The 20,000-nt window shown below is 43.6% G+C and overlaps 1 protein-coding gene across 1 annotated transcript in view; it reads left to right on the top strand.

Annotated features, from left to right (window-relative positions):
- LOC139550125 (collagen alpha-1(XI) chain-like) overlaps positions 1 to 20,000 on the top strand; it is a 182,867-nt gene that overhangs the window by 149,768 nt on the left and 13,099 nt on the right. Inside the window, exons 44-55 of the mRNA XM_071360770.1 lie at positions 2,924 to 3,031; positions 3,648 to 3,701; positions 4,152 to 4,205; positions 4,483 to 4,590; positions 8,098 to 8,205; positions 8,660 to 8,713; positions 9,273 to 9,326; positions 9,561 to 9,614; positions 12,870 to 12,923; positions 14,449 to 14,556; positions 15,308 to 15,361; positions 15,561 to 15,614. Of these exons, the coding sequence (XP_071216871.1) occupies positions 2,924 to 3,031; positions 3,648 to 3,701; positions 4,152 to 4,205; positions 4,483 to 4,590; positions 8,098 to 8,205; positions 8,660 to 8,713; positions 9,273 to 9,326; positions 9,561 to 9,614; positions 12,870 to 12,923; positions 14,449 to 14,556; positions 15,308 to 15,361; positions 15,561 to 15,614 (864 nt within the window). The remainder of the gene's footprint in view (positions 1 to 2,923; positions 3,032 to 3,647; positions 3,702 to 4,151; positions 4,206 to 4,482; positions 4,591 to 8,097; positions 8,206 to 8,659; positions 8,714 to 9,272; positions 9,327 to 9,560; positions 9,615 to 12,869; positions 12,924 to 14,448; positions 14,557 to 15,307; positions 15,362 to 15,560; positions 15,615 to 20,000) is intronic.

Below are 20,000 nucleotides of genomic sequence, written 5' to 3'. Positions count from 1 at the left end.
TAAGCCCACAGCAAGACTACAAGAAGTCTACAATAAGCCCACAGCAAGACTACAAGAAGTCTACAATAAGCCCACAGCAAGACTACAAGAAGTCTACAATAAGCCCACAGCAAGACTACAAGAAGTCTACAATAAGCCCACAGCAAGACTACAAGAAGTCTACAATAAGCCCACAGCAAGACTACAACAAGACTACAATAAGCCTACAATAAGCCCACAGCAAGACTACAACAAGACTACAATAAGCCTACAATAAGCCCACAGCAAGACTACAAGAAGTCTACAATAAGCCCACAGCAAGACTACAAGAAGTCTACAATAAGCCCACAGCAAGACTACAAGAAGTCTACAATAAGCCTACAGCAAGACTACAATAAGTCTACAATAAGCCCACAGCAAGACTACAATAAGTCTACAACAAGCCTATAACAAGCCTCCAGCAAGCCTACAACAAGACTACAAGAAGTCTACAATAAGCCCACAGCAAGACTACAAGAAGTCTACAATAAGCCCACAGCAAGACTACACGAAGTCTACAATAAGCCCACAGCAAGACTACAAGAAGTCTACAATAAGCCCACAGCAAGACTACAAGAAGTCTACAATAAGCCCACAGCAAGACTACAAGAAGTCTACAATAAGCCCACAGCAAGACTACAAGAAGTCTACAATAAGCCTACCGGCTCTATGTTCCAAGACAAGTGTTGCTGAGGTTTCAGCTACAGACATTTCTCTGGGTAACATTTTGCTGCAGTAGGCTAAATCAGGGTCACACAAAAGGTTTATTGGTAGTCTTAAACAAATCTTCTTTGAAACAAAAGTGTACACCTCACACACATGGTTATGGGTTTAAAATAAGAAGACACCTGTACCATGTCAGATATAGTTGGGATGTATTACATTTTGAGTTTGCATCCCAATATTACACTTTATATACATCACAGAAGACTGAAATATATGAACCATTTGACATAGAAACACCAGATTTTTTGGCTGTTTAAAAAAAATATAGATAAGTAATGTTGATTAATTATGAAATTCTGAAAAATATGAGTAACATTCCTCCCATGAGGCCACTAGGTAATTTCGACTGGAATGAAAGGGCAACGATGTTATCATAAAACACACAAGAGACCTGTAGACAAAGATCTGGAAGTGAGCTGTCTGGAGACTAGAGAGACTACAGCAGTCTGGAGACTACAGAGACTACAGCAGTCTGGAGACTACAGAGACTACAGCAGTCCGGAGACTACAGAGACTACATCAGTCTGGAGACTACAGAGACTACAGCAGTCTGGTGACTACAGCTGTCTGGAGACTACAGAGACTACAGCAGTCTGGAGACTACAGAGACTACAGCAGTCTGGAGACTACAGCAGTCTGGAGACTACAGAGACTACAGCAGTCTGGAGACTACAGCTGTCTGGAGACTACAGAGACTACAGCAGTCTGAAGACTACAGAGACTACAGCAGTCTGGAGACTACAGAGACTACAGCAGTCTGGAGACTACAGCAGTCTGGAGACTACAGAGACTACAGCAGTCTGGAGACTACAGAGACTACAGCAGCCTGGAGACTACAGAGACTACAGCAGTCTGGAGACTACAGAGACTACAGCAGTCTGGAGACTACAGAGACTACAGCAGTCTGGAGACTACAGAGACTACAGCAGTCTGGTGACTACAACAGTCTGGAGACTACAGAGACTACAGCAGTCTGGAGACTACAGAGACTACAGCAGTCTGGAGACTACAGAGACTACAGCAGTCTGGTGACTACAGCAGTCTGGAGACTACAGAGACTACAGCAGTCTGGAGACTACAGAGACTACAGCAGTCTGGTGACTACAGCAGTCTGGAGACTACAGAGACTACATCAGTCTGGAGACTACAGCAGTCTGGAGACTACAGAGACTACAGCAGTCTGGAGACTACAGAGACTGCAGCAGTCTGGTGACTACAGCAGTCTGGAGACTACAGAGACTACAGCAGTCTGGAGACTACAGCAGTCTGGAGACTACAGAGACTACAGCAGTCTGGAGACTACAGCTGTCTGGAGACTACAGAGACTACAGCAGTCTGGAGACTACAGAGACTACAGCAGTCTGGAGACTACAGAGACTACAGCAGTCTGGAGACTTCAGAGACTACAGCAGTCTGGAGACTACAGAGAAGAAGAGTTACAGTTAGACCGTTACCTAAAGTCTAACCAAACCCCTTTGGCCAGCTTGTTCTTTAAAAAAAAACACCAACAACCTTGTCTCAAATCCCTACGTGATTTATCAATCGTGCAGTAGCCTTTACACTGCGTCTCACAAGCCATGACTACACAGTCCTCCATGTTGTTGTGCTGTTATTTCTGGCCAAGCAGGACTCCACATGCATCCCAAATGACACCTTATCCCCTTCCCTTTATAGTGAATAGGCTTCTGGTTAAAAGTAGGTCACTACATAGTGTTGGTAACCTACACTCAACTCAGATCTTCTCAGCTCAGATCAGACCCATCGCATAATTCACTCTGTCCAAGATATTCTATATCTGCATGTTCCAGCCCCCCCTAGGACATAACAGAACATTTCCCCCCTGGTCATTTCTACTGCTGATCTGACATGAGTCAGGCGTTCAACTGAAGACTGTTGGTCAGCACCTCATATGCAGCCTCTCTACCTCCACCCCTTCACCCCTCCAGAGCCCCCTCTCACTCAACCCTATAGCCCTGTGGTGCTCCCATAGATTCAGTCAGCACATTTCAGGTCCTCACTTTCTCTCTCTCTCTCTCGCCTTTCTCTCTCTCTCTGTCTCTCTGTCTCTCTGTCTCTCTCTCTCTCTCCCCTCTCTCTTCCACCCTCGCTCTTTCCCCCCCTCTCTCAATCACCTCTGTGATGTCACGGTGACCTCTAATCTTTGACCTTTGACCTCCAGGGTAGTGATGGTGAGTCAGGACCCAGGGGTCAGCAGGGTATGTTTGGCCAGAAGGGAGACGAAGGATCCAGAGGATTCCCTGGGCTACCTGGACCCATCGGACTGCAGGTACGACTACACACACACACACACACACACACACACACACACACACACACACACACACACACACACACACACACACACACACACACACACACACACACACACACACACACACACACACACACACACACACACACACACACACACACACACACAGTACAGTACCAGAACCCTGGAACCCTTTATCATCAGCATGTGTTTTCTAATGACTGTTAAGTTAATGTAGGTCATGTGTCCTCACATATATATATATAAATATAATGAATAACCAAAGTTCTTGCATATTGTTAGGAAAGTCAGATGGTGAATCGGAAGTAGTGTAATGAAATCTCATATCATACTTTCATATCAATGGACTGCGTTTACACAGGCAGCCCAATTCTGATCTTTTGCAAAAGAGCTGATCTGATTGGTCAAAAGACCAATCTGTGGAAAAAGATCAGAATTAGGCTGTGTGTTTAAATGAACTGTTTTTTGTTGTTGTTTGTTGTTGTTGCTGCAAGAGCTGCCTCATCTATTCCAATCAGTATCATCATCACAGACTATGGTACCATATTTAATGTAAACAAAATGTCTTTGTTGTTGAGTATTAAAGTTGAGTACCTCTCTCCTTTCTCAGGGCCTGCCTGGTACATCAGGAGAGAAGGGGGAGAACGGGGACGTCGGCCCAATGGTGAGTCAGCCATTTTGGAATCACACCACAGTACAGACGTCCAAGTAGATACACAGCTACATTATTGGATCCAGTCTGTGTTGGTGTCACTCATAACTACGTTGTGTTGTCAGGATCGTATTGTTGATCGTTTGTTGTTTATTGTTTATGTTGACAGGGTGTTATTGTTTATGTTGACAAGGCGTTATTGTTTATTGTTTATGTTGACAGGGTGTTATTGTTTATGTTGACAAGGTGTTATTGTTTATTGTTTATGTTGACAAGGTGTTATTGTTTATTGTTTATGTTGACAGGATGTTGTTGTTTATTGTTTATGTTGACAGGGTGTTATTGTTTATGTTGACAAGGTGTTATTGTTTATGTTGACAGGGTGTTATTGTTGATTGTTTGTTGTTTATTGTTTATGTTGACAGGGTGTTATTGTTGATCGTTTGTTGTTTATGTTGACAGGGTCCGCCTGGTCCTCCAGGTCCCAGAGGTCCCCAGGGTTCTAGTGGAGCTGACGTAAGTGTCTTCACCATCTCTGGTTTGAGTATATTATGCTCCATACCTTATCATCATCAAATATTATATTTCTCTTACACTTGAGAACATGATCCATACCTTACTGTATATTATGATGGCAGACATTTTGATTTATTGATTGATTGTTTGATTGGTTGGTTGGTTGGTTGATTGTTTGATTGGTTAGTTGATTGATTGATCATTTGATTGGTTAGTTGATTGGTTGATTGATTGATTGGCTGGTTAGTTGATTGATTGATTTGTATCCAATCCACAGGGTGCCCAAGGCCCTCCTGGTGGAGTAGGTTCAATGGGAGGTAATGGAGAAAAGGGAGAGAGCGGCGAAGCCGGCAACCCGGGACCATCCGGAGAGCCTGGTGGTGGAGTAAGTATCCCGTTTGATTCAAATACAGAAAATCTACATTTTTAATTCAAGAAATAACAACAAGAACAGGCCACAACAAAACAACTTTTCTTAGTCTGTAGTATTTTCATTGATCTATAGCCGTGTGTGATTAGGTTACAAATCATGGGTGCTCATATTCCTTAAGTGCAGCTATAATTGAGCGTTAGTGACAGGTAGTGAGGGAACAGACAGGAACAGATAGTGACAGGTAGGGAGGGAACAGACAGGAACAGATAGTGACAGGTAGATAGTGACAGGTAGGGAGGGGACAGACAGGAACAGATAGTGACAGATACAGATAGTGACAGGTAGAGAGGGAACAGACAGGGACAGATAGTGACAGATAGAGAAGGAACAGACAGGGACAGATAGTGACAGGTAGAGAAGGACAGACAGGGACAGATAGTGACAGGTAGACAGGGACAGACAGGGACAGATAGTGACAGGTAGACAGGGACAGATAGGGACAGATAGTGACAGGTAGAGAAGGAACAGACAGGGACAGATAGTGACAGGTAGAGAGGGAACAGACAGGGACAGATAGTGACAGGTAGAGAGGGAACAGACAGGGACAGATAGTGACAGGTAGAGAGGGAACAGACAGGGACAGATAGTGACAGGTAGCCAGGGAACAGACAGGGACAGATAGTGACAGGTAGAGAAGGAACAGACAGGGACAGATAGTGACAGGTAGAGAAGGACAGACAGGGACAGATAGTGACAGGTAGACAGGGACAGACAGGGACAGATAGTGACAGGTAGACAGGGACAGACAGGGACAGATAGTGACAGGTAGACAGGGACAGACAGGGACAGATAGTGACAGGTAGAGAAGGAACAGACAGGGACAGATAGTGACAGGTAGAGAGGGAACAGACAGGGACAGATAGTGACAGGTAGAGAGGGAACAGACAGGGACAGATAGTGACAGGTAGAGAGGGAACAGACAGGGACAGATAGTGACAGGTAGCCAGGGAACAGACAGGGACAGATAGTGACAGGTAGAGAAGGAACAGACAGGGACAGATAGTGACAGGTAGAGAAGGACAGACAGGGACAGATAGTGACAGGTAGACAGGGACAGACAGGGACAGATAGTGACAGGTAGACAGGGACAGACAGGGACAGATAGTGACAGGTAGAGAAGGAACAGACAGGGACAGATAGTGACAGGTAGAGAGGGAACAGACAGGGACAGATAGTGACAGGTAGAGAGGGAACAGACAGGGACAGATAGTGACAGGTAGAGAGGGAACAGACAGGGACAGATAGTGACAGGTAGAGAAGGAACAGACAGGGACAGATAGTGACAGGTAGACAGGGACAGACAGGGACAGATAGTGACAGGTAGAGAAGGAACAGACAGGGACAGATAGTGACAGGTAGACAGGGACAGACAGGGACAGATAGTGACAGGTAGAGAAGGAACAGACAGGGACAGATAGTGACAGGTAGAGAAGGAACAGACAGGGACAGATAGTGACAGGTAGACAGGGACAGACAGGGACAGACAGGGACAGATAGTGACAGGTAGAGAAGGAACAGACAGGGACAGATAGTGACAGGTAGAGAAGGAACAGACAGGGACAGACAGGGACAGATAGTGACAGGTAGAGAGGGAACAGACAGGGACAGATAGTGACAGGTAGAGAGGGAACAGACAGGGACAGATAGTGACAGGTAGAGAGGGAACAGACAGGGACAGATAGTGACAGGTAGAGAAGGAACAGACAGGGACAGATAGTGACAGGTAGACAGGGACAGACAGGGACAGATAGTGACAGGTAGAGAAGGAACAGACAGGGACAGATAGTGACAGGTAGACAGGGACAGACAGTGACAGATAGTGACAGGTAGAGAAGGAACAGACAGGGACAGATAGTGACAGGTAGACAGGGACAGACAGGGACAGATAGTGACAGGTAGAGAAGGAACAGACAGGGACAGATAGTGACAGGTAGAGAGGGAACAGACAGGGACAGATAGTGACAGGTAGAGAAGGAACAGACAGGGACAGATAGTGACAGGTAGACAGGAACAGACAGTGACAGGTAGACAGGCAGGGACAGATAGTGACAGGTAGAGAGGGAACAGACAGTGACAGGTAGAGAGGGAACAGACAGGGACAGATAGTGACAGGTAGAGAGGGGACATACAGGTACAGATAGTGACAGGTAGAGAGGGGACAGACAGGGACAGATAGTGACAGGTAGAGAGGGAACAGACAGGGACAGATAGTGACAGGTAGAGAGGGACAGATAGAGAGGGAACAGACAGGGACAGATAGTGACAGGTAGAGAGGGGACATACAGGTACAGATAGTGACAGGTAGAGAGGGGACAGACAGGGACAGATAGTGACAGGTAGACAGGGAACAGACAGGGACAGATGGTGACAGGTAGAGAGGGACAGATAGAGAGGGAACAGACAGGGACAGATAGTGACAGGTAGAGAGGGACAGATAGGGACAGATAGTGACAGGTAGAGAGGGGACAGACAGTGACAGGTAGAGAGGGAACAGACAGGGACAGATAGTGACAGGTAGAGAGGGAACAGACAGAGACAGATAGTGACAGGTAGAGAGGGAACAGACAGGGACAGATAGTGACAGGTAGAGAGGGACAGACAGGGACAGGTAGAGAGGGAACAGACAGGGACAGATAGTGACAGGTAGAGAGGGAACAGACAGGGACAGATAGTGACAGGTAGAGAGGGACAGACAGGGACAGGTAGAGAGGGAACAGACAGGGACAGATAGTGACAGATACATTTTACATTTACATTTTAGTCATTTAGCAGACGCTCTTATCCAGAGCGACTTACAGTAGAGTGCATACATTTTATTACATTTTTACATACTGAGACAAGGATATCCCTACCCCTACCGGCCAAACCCTCCCTAACCCGGATGACGCTATGCCAATTGTGCGTCGCCCCACGGACCTCCCGGTTGCGGCCGGCTGCGACAGAGCCTGGGCGCGAACCCAGCCCAGCCTGGGCGCGAACCCAGAGACTCTGGTGGCGCAGCTAGCACTGCGATGCAGTGCCCTCGACCACTGCGCCACCCGGGAGGTACATGGTAGCCAGGGAACAGATAGTGACAGATAGTGACAGGGAGGGAGAGGACATGAACAGATCGAGCCTCAACGGCCTCGTGATCATTTGGAGAGGTGGCGCTTTGCTATGGATTGAAAAGCTGGTCTACTACAAGCAGATCGACGTGCTGTAATTGGTCACATGTCTCTCCAGGGCCCCGGAGGAGAGACAGGGGAGAAGGGAGAGATAGTTCTAATAGCAATGTGATAACCATGCTGATATCTCTCTCCAGGGCCCCGGAGGAGAGACAGGGGAGAAGGGAGAGATAGTTCCAATAGCAATGTGATAACCATGCTGATATCTCTCTCCAGGGCCCCGGAGGAGAGACAGGGGAAAAGGGAGAGATAGTTCCAATAGCAATGTGATAACCATGCTGATATCTCTCTCCAGGGCCCCAGAGGAGAGACAGGGGAGAAGGGAGAGTCAGGACCACCTGGAGCTGCTGGACCTGCAGGGGCCCGCGGACCCGGAGGAGACGACGGCCCCAAGGGCAACCCTGTGAGTCACGTCACATATAACCAAACTTTATTCATTCCACTCTTAGGAAAAAAAGGTGCTTTCTAGAACCTAAAAGAGTACTTTGGCTGTCCCCATAGGAGTACCCTTTGAAAAAAACGTTTTGCTTCCAGGTAGAACCATTTTGCTTCCAGGTAGAACCATTTTGGGTTCCATGTAGAACCCTTTCCAGAGAGGGTTCTACATTGAACCAAAAAGGGTTCTCCCTACCCATGGTTGTGAAACTAACTAGTGCTGTTGTTTTAGTACCATTCATTGTATGATTCCAGCTAAAACAGATGTTGTATTCCCTCTCCCTCTCCCTCTCCCTCTCCCTCTCCCTCTCCCTCTCCCTCTCCCTCTCCCTCTCCCTCACCCTCTCTCTCTCTCTCTCTCTCTCTCTCCCTCTCCCTCTCCCTCTCCCTCTCCCTCTCTCTGTATGTCTGTCTGTCTGTAGGGTCCCGTTGGCTTCCCTGGAGACCCTGGTCCCCCTGGAGAGCCTGGAGTTGGTGTAAGTACTACGGGGATATATAAAGGGAATGTCATGAAGCATCACAGGAGGGAAGCTAGGCAGAGACCTCTTACGGAGTATTAGTTGAATTCATTGAAGTGTAACAGTAGATTATGATCGATGCTAGTAGCTAGTACTGAACTGTGCCAGGTAGTACTGTAGCTAGTACTGTACTGTACTGAGCCAGGTAGTACTGTAGCTAGTACTGTACTGTGCCAGGTAGTACTGTAGCTAGTACTGTACTGTGCCAGGTAGTACTGTAGCTCGTACTGTACTGTGCCAGGTAGTACTGTAGCTAGTACTGTACTGTACCAGGTAGTCCTGTAGCTAGTACTGTACTGTACTGTGCCAGGTAGTACTGTAGCTAGTACTGTACTGTACCAGGTAGTACTGTAGCTAGTACTGTACTGTGCCAGGTAGTACTGTAGCTAGTACTGTACTGTGCCAGGTAGTACTGTAGCTAGTACTGTACTGTGCCAGGTAGTACTGTAGCTAGTACTGTTATATCAGGTTAGAAAGTGATAGTATCCTGACTTGTCTTTCTGTTGTATCTCCTCAGGGATTGGATGGCTTGGCTGGAGACAAGGGAGATGACGGAGAGGCCGGTCAGCCTGTAGGTTCACTGTTGTTGTTGTTGATGTTGGTGTTGTTGATGATGTTGTTGTTGTTGATGTTGTTGATGTTGGTGTTGTTGATGATATTGTTGTTGTTGATGTTGTTGTTGTTGGTGTTGCTGTTGTTGTTGATGATGCTGTTGTTGTTGTTGATATTGTTGATGTTGTTGTTGTTGATGTCGGCGGCAGTGTCGTCATTGTTATTCTAACTGGTCTTTTGTGTGTTGTTTCAGGGTCCATCTGGCCCTTCTGGAGAAGCTGGGTCACCAGGGCCCCCCGGCAAGAGGGTGAGTGTCCCCGACACGGTTCCAACGCGGCTCTCATGCACACCACGAACCTGTGTTAGCCCTCTGAGCTAAAGCCTAAGCATTCACTCACAGAGCTAACACAAGGTCACAGGTTTCAGGCAAGGTTACTCGTCACCATCCAACATGAATAGACGTCGCTGAATTGAAATATTAGATACAATGCATTACAATACAGATCTGATTTCCACTTGTTGAATGAACAAGTCTCTGGACAAGCCAGCGTTCAGAGATGGTTGAAGAATAGATTCGTTTTAGAAATAGACTATTGACCTGTTTTAGTTTGATTGACAGTGACGTGAAATGAATAAACACTAAAGTCAGGATATCAAGATGTAATTTCTGCTTCTGCCATCTCCTACTGCTCGCTGTCCACGTGAGATTAGGGATGCATCGCAAAGGGCACACTATTCCCTATTTAGTGCACTACTTTTGACCAGAGCCCTATGGCACCCTATTCCCTACGTAGTGCACTACTTTTGACCAGAGCCCATAAGTAGTACACTATGCAGGGGATAGGAGGCCATTTGGGACGCACCCCAGTGTGTTTCTTACCAACGTAACACTTTTTACAACCTGGCCCGTCTACAGCCATCACCTTTAATGGAGAGCAGTAAAACGCTATAAACCACTACACCGATGCTGTCAAATAATGACGGGTTGGTACTGAATTGTGCCAACAATATGAGGGTTTCCCAAATGGAACCCTATTCCCTATGTAGTGTACTACTTCTGACCAGAGCCCTATGGCACCCTATTCCCTATGTAGTGTACTACTTCTGACCAGAGCCCTATGGCACCCTATTCCCTATGTAGTGCACTACTTCTGACCAGAGCCCTATGGCACGCTATTCCCTATTTACATTTACATTTAAGTCATTTAGCAGACGCTCTTATCCAGAGCGACTTACAAATTGGTGCATTCACCTTATGATATCCAGTGGAACAACCACTTTACAATAGTGCATCTAACTCTTTTAAGGGGGGGGGGTTAGAAGGATTACTTTATCCTATCCTAGGTATTCCTTAAAGAGGTGGGGTTTCAGGTGTCTCCGGAAGGTGGTGATTGACTCCGCTGACCTGGCGTCGTGAGGGAGTTTGTTCCACCATTGGGGTGCCAGAGCAGCGAACAGTTTTGACTGGGCTGAGCGGGAACTGTACTTCCTCAGAGGTAGGGAGGCAAGCAGGCCAGAGGTGGATGAACGCAGTGCCCTTGTTTGGGTGTAGGGCCTGATCAGAGCCTGAAGGTACGGAGGTGCCGTTCCCCTCACAGCTCCGTAGGCAAGCACCATGGTCTTGTAGCGGATGCGAGCTTCAACTGGAAGCCAGTGGAGAGAGCGGAGGAGCGGGGTGACGTGAGAGAACTTGGGAAAGTTGAACACCAGACGGGCTGCGGCGTTCTGGATGAGTTGTAGGGGTTTAATGGCACAGGCAGGGAGCCCAGCCAACAGCGAGTTGCAGTAATCCAGACGGGAGATGACAAGTGCCTGGATTAGGACCTGCGCCGCTTCCTGCGTGAGGCAGGGTCGTACTCTGCGAATGTTGTAGAGCATGAACCTACAGGAACGGGTCACCGCCTTGATGTTAGTTGAGAACGACAGGGTATTGTCCAGGATCACGCCAAGAATATGTATATACCCTATGTAGTGTACTACTTCTGACCAGAGTCCTATTCCCTATGTAGTGCACTACTTCTGACCAGAGCCCTATGTCACCCTATTCCCTATGTAGTGCACTACTTTTGACCAGGGCCCCATAGGTAGTCCACCGTATAGTGGATAGGATGATATTTGGGACGCAGACCTTTCACTTTTCTTTTAAATGTAAAGTTCAGTTTAAGTCAAAGTCAATTGGAACATACTGGTGTTAGTGTGAAAGGATGTGACTACAAATCAAATATCAATATCAATATCAAATCAAAGTGGTTCTGCGTTTAGTGTAAAGGTTTTCCTTCACTCGTAATGATTTATGATGATGGCCCACAGACAAAGTGCCAGGTACTAAATATGTATGGTGTAAAACTAGTTAAAATGCCACCGACGTACAGTCCCAATATGTTGATGCACTATGATATATATTCTATACAAGCTATATTAAACTCAGCTTGTCATCTTGTTGAAGTCGGAGGTTTACATACACTTAGGTTGGAGTCATTAAATCTCGTGTATCAACCAATCCACAAATGTATTGTCGGTTAGGACATCTACTTTGTGCACGACACAAGTCATTTTTCCAACAATTGTTTACAGACAGATTATTTCACTTATAATTCACTGTATCACAATTCCAGTGGGTCAGAAGTTTACATACACTAAGTCGACTGTGCCTTTAAACAGCTTGATTTATGTCATGGCTTTAGAAGCTTCTGATAGACTAATTGACATCATTTGAGTCAATTGGAGGTGTACCTGTCGATGTATTTCAAGGCCTACCTTCAAATTCAGTGCCTCTTTGCTTCACATCATGGGAAAATCAAAAGAAATCAGCCATAGCGTTAGCCAGAGCATTAGCCATAGCGTTAGCCAGAGCATTAGCCATAGCGTTAGCCAGAGCATTAGCCAGAGCATTAGCCATAGCGTTAGCCAGAACATTAGCCATAGCGTTAGCCAGAGCATTAGCCATAGCGTTAGCCAGAGCATTAGCCATAGCGTTAGCCAGAGCATTAGCCAGAGCGTTAGCCCCAAAGTGTGTTCATTCTGTTCATTCTCAGGCCATTCTAGAAATGTCACCAGTTAATCATATGTCCAATGGGAAGTTAAGTGCTTGATTAGCCATTTATATGTTGAAGTAAGGGATTTTGAGGGATCTTCTGTGTAGATTTATATCAATTAGATATAGGTCTGTAGGTCATTGAAACACACTGAAGCTCAACTGAGTTATAACACACACATTGATGCCCATAACCCATATCAGGGTCTACATAGTCTCCTTCATCAGTTTATGGTCACTGATGCTAAACCACAACCTTCTTCCAAGGCAGTTATTCAGATCCTTTAGCTACACTACCAGTAGACTATAGGCCAATTTACTGTAGCTTTGTCCCTATCTGACCTGCTGTACGCTGGGATATCTGCTTCTCGTCAAGGTTATTAACCTTGTCGAGCAGTTCTCATGAATAGTTATTAAGTCTATTAAAAATGTATACTAAACCATTTAGACTGTTTTAACCATCTATGATTAAAATAAGTTGTAAACTGTATACCAAGCTGAGGAGTGGGGACTTTCTTTCCTCCTCAGGGACCCATTGGACCAGCCGGTACTGAGGGAAGACAAGGAGAGAAGGGATCTAAGGTAAGACACACACACATTTCCATTCAAACAGAAGTGTAGGATTAGAGTTGATGTGATGGAGACAGGCGAAAGCCTCTCAGAACTTCCTGGTCTGTCAAAGCTGGCTTCTAATTGGTTGTCACAACGGTTTAATCCTCCAACCCCTTCATCCGATCTGACGGTAAATCCATGGATCTCCAAACCTCCGTGTCTGTTCTCATGGCTGATGGATGACATCTGGTGACTGAGTTTAGGCTCTGTGTGATTGTTGTAATTCCCAAAAGCTTTTGAAAGGTGTTCTCTTTTGAGGGTGAATAGGACCCAATACTTTTTTTATTTCACCTTTATTTAACCAGGTAGGCCAGTTGAGAACAAGTTCTCATGTGCAACTGCGACCTGGCCAAGATGAAGCAAAGCAGTGTGACACAAACAACAACACAGAGTTACACATGGAGTAAACAAACATACAGTCAATAACACAATAGAAATAAATCTATATAAAGTGTGTGCAAATGAGGTAAGATTAGAGAGGTAAGGCAATAAAATAGGCCGTAGTGGCGAAGTAATTGCAATTCAGCAATTAAACACTGGAGTGATAGATGTGCAGAAGATGAATGTGCAAGTAGAGATACTGGGGTGCAAAGGAGAAGAAATACTGACAGAAACCTCCTGAGAACTTCAGTTCTCGTAACCGTTTTTGAGCCAGTTTCTTGTTTTTTGATGTTAGCTATGTAGTCAATTATATTCAACTGTAGTTTAACAGCATTCAACTGTTTTTTTATTTTTTTTTATTTAACTAAGCAAGTCAGTTAAGAACAAATTCTTATTTACAATGACGGCCTACCAAAAGGCAAAAGAAAAAACACATCACGACAAGAGAGACAACACGACATAAAGAGAGACCTGAGACAACATTATGGTAGCAACATGACAACAACATGGTAGCAACACAACATGGTAGCAGCACAAAATATGGTACAAACATTATTGGGCACAGACAACAGCACAAAGGGCAAGAAGGTAGAGACAACAATACATCACACGAAGCAGCCACAACTGTCAGTAAGAGTGTCCATGATTGGGTCTTTGAAGAAGAAGAGATTGAGATAAAACTGTCCAGTTTGAGTGTTTTTTGCAGCTCATGCCAGTCGCTAGCTGCAGCGAACTGACTGGAGGTAGTGGTATTGAATGTTGTGATTGTGTATTATAGGGTGAGGCTGGAGGTAGTGGTATTGAATGTTGTGATTGTGTATTATAGGGTGAGGCTGGAGGTAGTGGTATTGAATGTTGTGATTGTGTATTATAGGGTGAGGCTGGAGGTAGTGGTATTGAATGTTGTGATTGTGTATTATAGGGTGAGGCTGGAGGTAGTGGTATTGAATGTTGTGATTGTGTATTATAGGGTGAGGCTGGAGGTAGTGGTATTGAATGTTGTGATTGTGTATTATAGGGTGAGGCTGGAGGTAGTGGTATTGAATGTTGTGATTGTGTATTATAGGGTGAGGCTGGAGGTAGTGGTATTGAATGTTGTGATTGTGTATTGCAGGGTGAGGCTGGAGCCGAGGGGCCTGATGGTCAGACCGGACCTGTCGGGCCCCAGGGGCCCTCTGGGAAACCCGGACCCGATGGCCTGCGTGGAATCCCCGGCCCTGTTGTGAGTTAACTAGCTATACATGGTCCGCTATACTTTAGCTACACGTTACACTATCACTGTTGTAACTAGCTAGATTACAGACTAATCCGTTTGCTATACATTATCTGTACATTATCAAGGTTAAATAATGTGATGGACGATGTGATGGATTATGAAGGTTCAATGATAATGTAATATATATGGTTATGGATAATGTAATATATATGGTTTTGGATAATGTAATGGATATGGTTATGGATAATATAATATATATGGTTTTGGATAATGTAATGGATATGGTTATGGATAATGTAATGGATATAGTTATGGATAATGTAATGTATATGGTTTTGGATAATGTAATATGTATGGTTATGGATAATGTAATGGATATGGTTATGGATAATCTAATGGATATAGTTATGGATAATGTAATGGATATTGTTATGGATAATGTAATGGATATGGTTATGGATAATGTAATGGATATAGTTATGGATAATGTAATGGATATGGTTATGGATAATGTAATGGATATAGTTATGGATAATGTAATGGATATGGTTATGGATAATGTAATGGATATGGTTATGGATAATGTAATATATATGGTTATGGATAATGTAGTGGATATATTTATGGATAATGTAATATATATGGTTATGGATAATGTAGTGGATATAGTTATGGATAATGTAATGGATATGGTTATGGATAATGATATGGATATGGTTATGGATAATGTAATGGATGATTTGATACATATTCTAAGGGTGAACAAGGACTTCCGGGTGCTTCTGGAATGGATGGACCCCCTGGACCTATGGTAAGAGATAATATCTCATATATTTCAATATTTCATATCCTATTTTCTTGGGGCAATTATGATGCAATGATACACTGGCAATTTTTTCAGGCAACAATTGTTCTAAAATATGACAGTGTGTGTGAACAGTAAGTAAAAGGCCCTTAGATGTACTGTCTTTGACAAACTGATTCCTGAGAGGGGTTTTCTCTCTTTACAGGGACCCCCTGGTCTCGCTGGTTTGAAAGGAACTGCTGGGGGTAAGGGAGAAAAGGTATGACTGTAACACTCTATTGTTACTCTTTTATAGAGCAGAGAATGTTCTCTCTCTCTCTCTCTCTCTCATATATATATATATATCTCTCGCTCTCTCTCCATCTCTCTCTCCATCTCTCTCTCTCATATATATCTCTCGCTCTCTCTCTCCATCTCTCTCTCTCTCATATCTCTCTCTCTCGCTCTCTCTCTCCATCTCTCTCTCTCTCATATCAATTCAATTCAATTCAATTGACTTTATTGACATGGCAAGTTATTATTACTTACATTGTCAAAGTATACATATCGAAAAATTTAAATAAAATATATATGTATATATATACACAAAATATATATATATTTATATATAAATAAATGGTGGGATTAACAGCAATAATAATAGTAGTAGTGGACATGGGATTACCATTAATAACAGCTACAACAACAATATTAATCAGAACAACAATACATTAAAGCAACAGTAGTAGACCAGTGTCAACATGACTGAGAAGACACATGACCTGGTACGAAAGACAAAACAAAACTAAGCTAAATGGGAAATATTATCAACATTACTTTGCATTTTTCACTGGCTGTCCCTCAGGCTGTGGCAGGAGGACACATATTTGGCTGCCAAAACTGCACATTTTGGCTTTTCACCCAATAAATATTTGAATTTTTCTTCATCTTTTATAGTTTCAAATTCTTTGTATTGAATTATAATTTTGGGAAAGAAATATGCTCTTAGGTCTGAGTATTTGTCACAGTGTAGTAGGAAATGCACTTCTGTCTCTACCTCTCCCCTGGAGCAGAGTGAGCACAGCCTGTCCTCCCTGGGCAGCCAGGTTTGTCTGTGACGACCGGTCTCTATAGCCAGACTGTGCTCACTGAGTCTGTACCTAGTCAATGTTTTCCTCAGTTTTCTATCAGTCACAGTGGTCAGATAGTCTGCCACCATGTACTGTCTGTTTAGAGCCAAATAGCATTGAAGTTTACTTTGATTTTTTGTGGTGTCTTTCCAATAGGTTATATATTTTTCTTTTTGTTTTGTGATGATTTGGTTGGGCCAGATTTTCTGAGGGCTGTCCCGAGGCTCTATGGGGTTGGTTTGGGTTGGTGAACTGAGCCTCAGAACCAGCTGGCTGAGGGGACTCTTCTCTGGTTTCATCTCTTGACATTGTAGAGCTGTGTGATGGAATGTGTTAGGGTCACTTGTTTTTAGATGGTTGTAAAATTTGATGGCTCTTTTTTCTATTCGAATGAGGAGGGGATATTGGCCCAATTCTGCCCTACATGCGTTATTTGGAGTTTTTCTTTGTACTTGCAATACAGTCTTGCAAAACTCTGCATGCAATACTTCAATTGGATGTTTGTCCCATTTAGTAAATTCATTATTAGACAGCGGACCCCATACTTCACTGCCATATAGAGCAATTGGTTCTATAACTGATTGAAAAATTTTGAGCCAGATTCTAATTGGAATTTCAATTTTGATGTTCCTTTTAATGGCATAGAATGCTCTTCTTGCTTTGTCTCTCAGCTCATTCACAGCCATGTGAAAGCTACCTGTGTTGCTGATATTTAGTCCTAGATATGTGTCGTTTTTGGTGTGTTCTAATAGAACTGTGTCCAAATAGAATTTATATTTGTCATCCTTATTTCCGGACCTTTTTTGGAATATCATTATATTTGTTTTTTTTAGGTTAACGGTCAGAGCCCAAGTCTGACAGAACCTGTGAAGATGATCTAGGTGTTGCTGTAACCCCTCTTTAGTGGGAGACAGCAGCACCAGGTCATCTGCGTACAGCAGACACTTGATTTCAGTGTTGTGTAGGGTGATACCAGGTGCTGCCGATTCTTCTAATGTTTTTGCCAATTCATTAATGTAGATGTTAAATAATGTTGGACTTATTGGGCAGCCCTGTTTCACTCCCCGCCCCTGAGAGAAGAAGTCTGTTTGCTTGTTGCCAATTTTAACCGCACATTTGTTTTTAGTGTACATTGATTTAATAAAATCATATGTTTTCCCTCCAATACCACTTTCTATTAGTTTATAAAAAAGACCTTCGTGCCAAATTGAATCAAATGCTTTCTTGAAATCTACAAAACACGAGTAGATTTTGCCTTTGTTTTGGTTAACTTGTTTATCAATTAGAGTGTGGAGGGTGTAAATGTGGTCTGTTGTACGATAATTTTTTAGAAATCCAATCTGGCTTCTGCTCAGGACGTTGTGTTCGTCAAGGAAATGATGTAGTCTGCTATTTATAATACTGCAGAGAATTTTCCCCAAGTTGCTGTTAACGCATATTCCTCTGTAATTATTTGGGTCAAATTTGTCTCCATTTTTATAGATTGGTGTGATCAATCCCTGGTTCCAAATATCGGGGAAAATACCTGCAGTGAGGATAATGTTGAAGAGTTTGAGTATAGCCAATTTGAATTTGTGGTCTGTATATTTGATCATTTCATTTAAAATCCCATCAGCACCACAGGCCTTTTTGGGTTGGAGATTGCATATTTTTTCCAATAATTCTTCTTCTGTAATTTGGGTATCCACAGGATTCTGATAGTCTTTGACTGCTAATTCAAGGATTTGTAATTTATCTTGTATATCTTTTTGTTCTGGGCTCTTTGTTATATTGCTGTAGAGGTTTGCAAAGTGATTTCTCCACATATCCCCATTTTGGATAGCCAACTCCTCATGATGAGGTTTGTTTAATTTATTCCAATTCTCCCAGAAGTGGTTTGATTCTATGGATTCCTCAATTCCATCCAGCTGATTTCTAATGTGCTGTTCCTTTTTTGTTCTTAGGGTGCGTTTGTATTGCTTCAGTGTTTCCCCATATTGAAGGCGTATATTTTTGTTGTCTGGTTCTCTGTGTTTTTGATTAGATATATTTCTCAATGACTTTCTTAGATTTTTGCAATCATTATCAAACCATTTTTCATTATCTGTTATTTTTGGTTTGCTCTTATGCTTCTTTAGATTAGCCAAGGAGGCTAATTTGTCAAATATAAAGTTTATGTTCCTAACGGCCAAATTTACACCTTCATTGCTGAAGGAGAATGTTAAGGCTAAAAAGTTGTCCAGGAGAGATTGTATTTTTTGGCTACTAATTGCTTTTTGGTAGATGTCTGTACTGTTTGCACTCCATCTATAGGCTTGTTTAGTACCATGTAATTGATTGGGCCATGATGCTTCATGGTTGGGTTCTGCTCTTCTCAGATACACTGTGATTTTACTGTGGTCTGAGAGAGGTGTTAGTGGGCTGACTGTGAAGGCTCTGAGAGACTCTGGGTTTAGGTCGGTGAGGAAGTAGTCTACAGTGCTGCTGCCAAGGGATGAGCTGTAGGTGTACCTACCAAAAGAGTCTCCTCTCAGCCTGCCATTGACTATGTACAGACCCAGTGTTCGACAGAGCCTCAGGAGCTGTAATCCATTTTTGTTTTTCACTTTGTCATAGTTGTTTCTGTGGGGGTATGTGGGGAGGGAAAGGTTATTGCTTCCTGGTAGGTGTTTATCCCCATGACTGTTAATAGTGTCTTGTTCTTCTGCTATTCTAGCATTCAGGTCTCCACAGACCAGTACGTTGCCTTGGGCCTGAAAGTGACTAATCTCTCCCTCTAGAATGGAGAAGCTCTCTTCGTTGAAGTAGGGTGACTCTGAGGGGGGAATGTATGTGGCACAGAGGAAGACATTTTTATCTGTCAAGATAGCTTCCTTGTTGATTTTTAACCAGATAAAGAATTCTCCTGTTTTGATCAATTCGATTGAATTAATTAGTTCAGATTTATACCATATTAGCATTCCCCCTGAGTCTCTGCCCTGTTTGATTCCTTTTAATTTAGTGGATGGTATGATTATCTCCCTATAACCTAGTGGACAGCCAGTGGAAACATCACCTCTGCACCATGTTTCCTGTAGTACTACAATATCAACATCATCAATTTCTTTCAGGAAGTCTGGGTTTCTGCTCTTTAGCCCAAAAGCAGAGGACTTCAATCCTTGTATATTCCAACATGCAACGTAAAAAGACTTCATAACTTTTTTTTTTCTCTTTTCTTTACCTTTCAAAATGAGACAAACACTCACAATCCAAGAAGAACCATTAAAATAGGATTTTTCAATTAAAGTAAACTCTTATTTTGCAAATGTGATTTGTTTATCATTTAAGATAGAATTTGTGTCATGCCACTTGGGTGGATGTAGTGTGAGAATGGTGGAGTTCTTGTGCTCATCTTACCATGACCCTCGGCCCATCACATGTGAGCATAGTAGACTCAGCATTTGTTTAATGTCACTCATTTGGTTGGTGGGGGCTGAGCCAGTTGCTCCTCTCACAGCCTGTGCGTAGCTCTGCCTGCTGGGCTGTGGCTCCTCCAGGTTTGGGTCTGCGGTGGGGAG

This window comes from Salvelinus alpinus, chromosome 23 (genome assembly GCF_045679555.1).
Source record: "Salvelinus alpinus chromosome 23, SLU_Salpinus.1, whole genome shotgun sequence".
NCBI classification, from domain to species: domain Eukaryota; kingdom Metazoa; phylum Chordata; class Actinopteri; order Salmoniformes; family Salmonidae; genus Salvelinus; species Salvelinus alpinus.
This window is presented reverse-complemented; position numbering and strand designations above follow the sequence as displayed.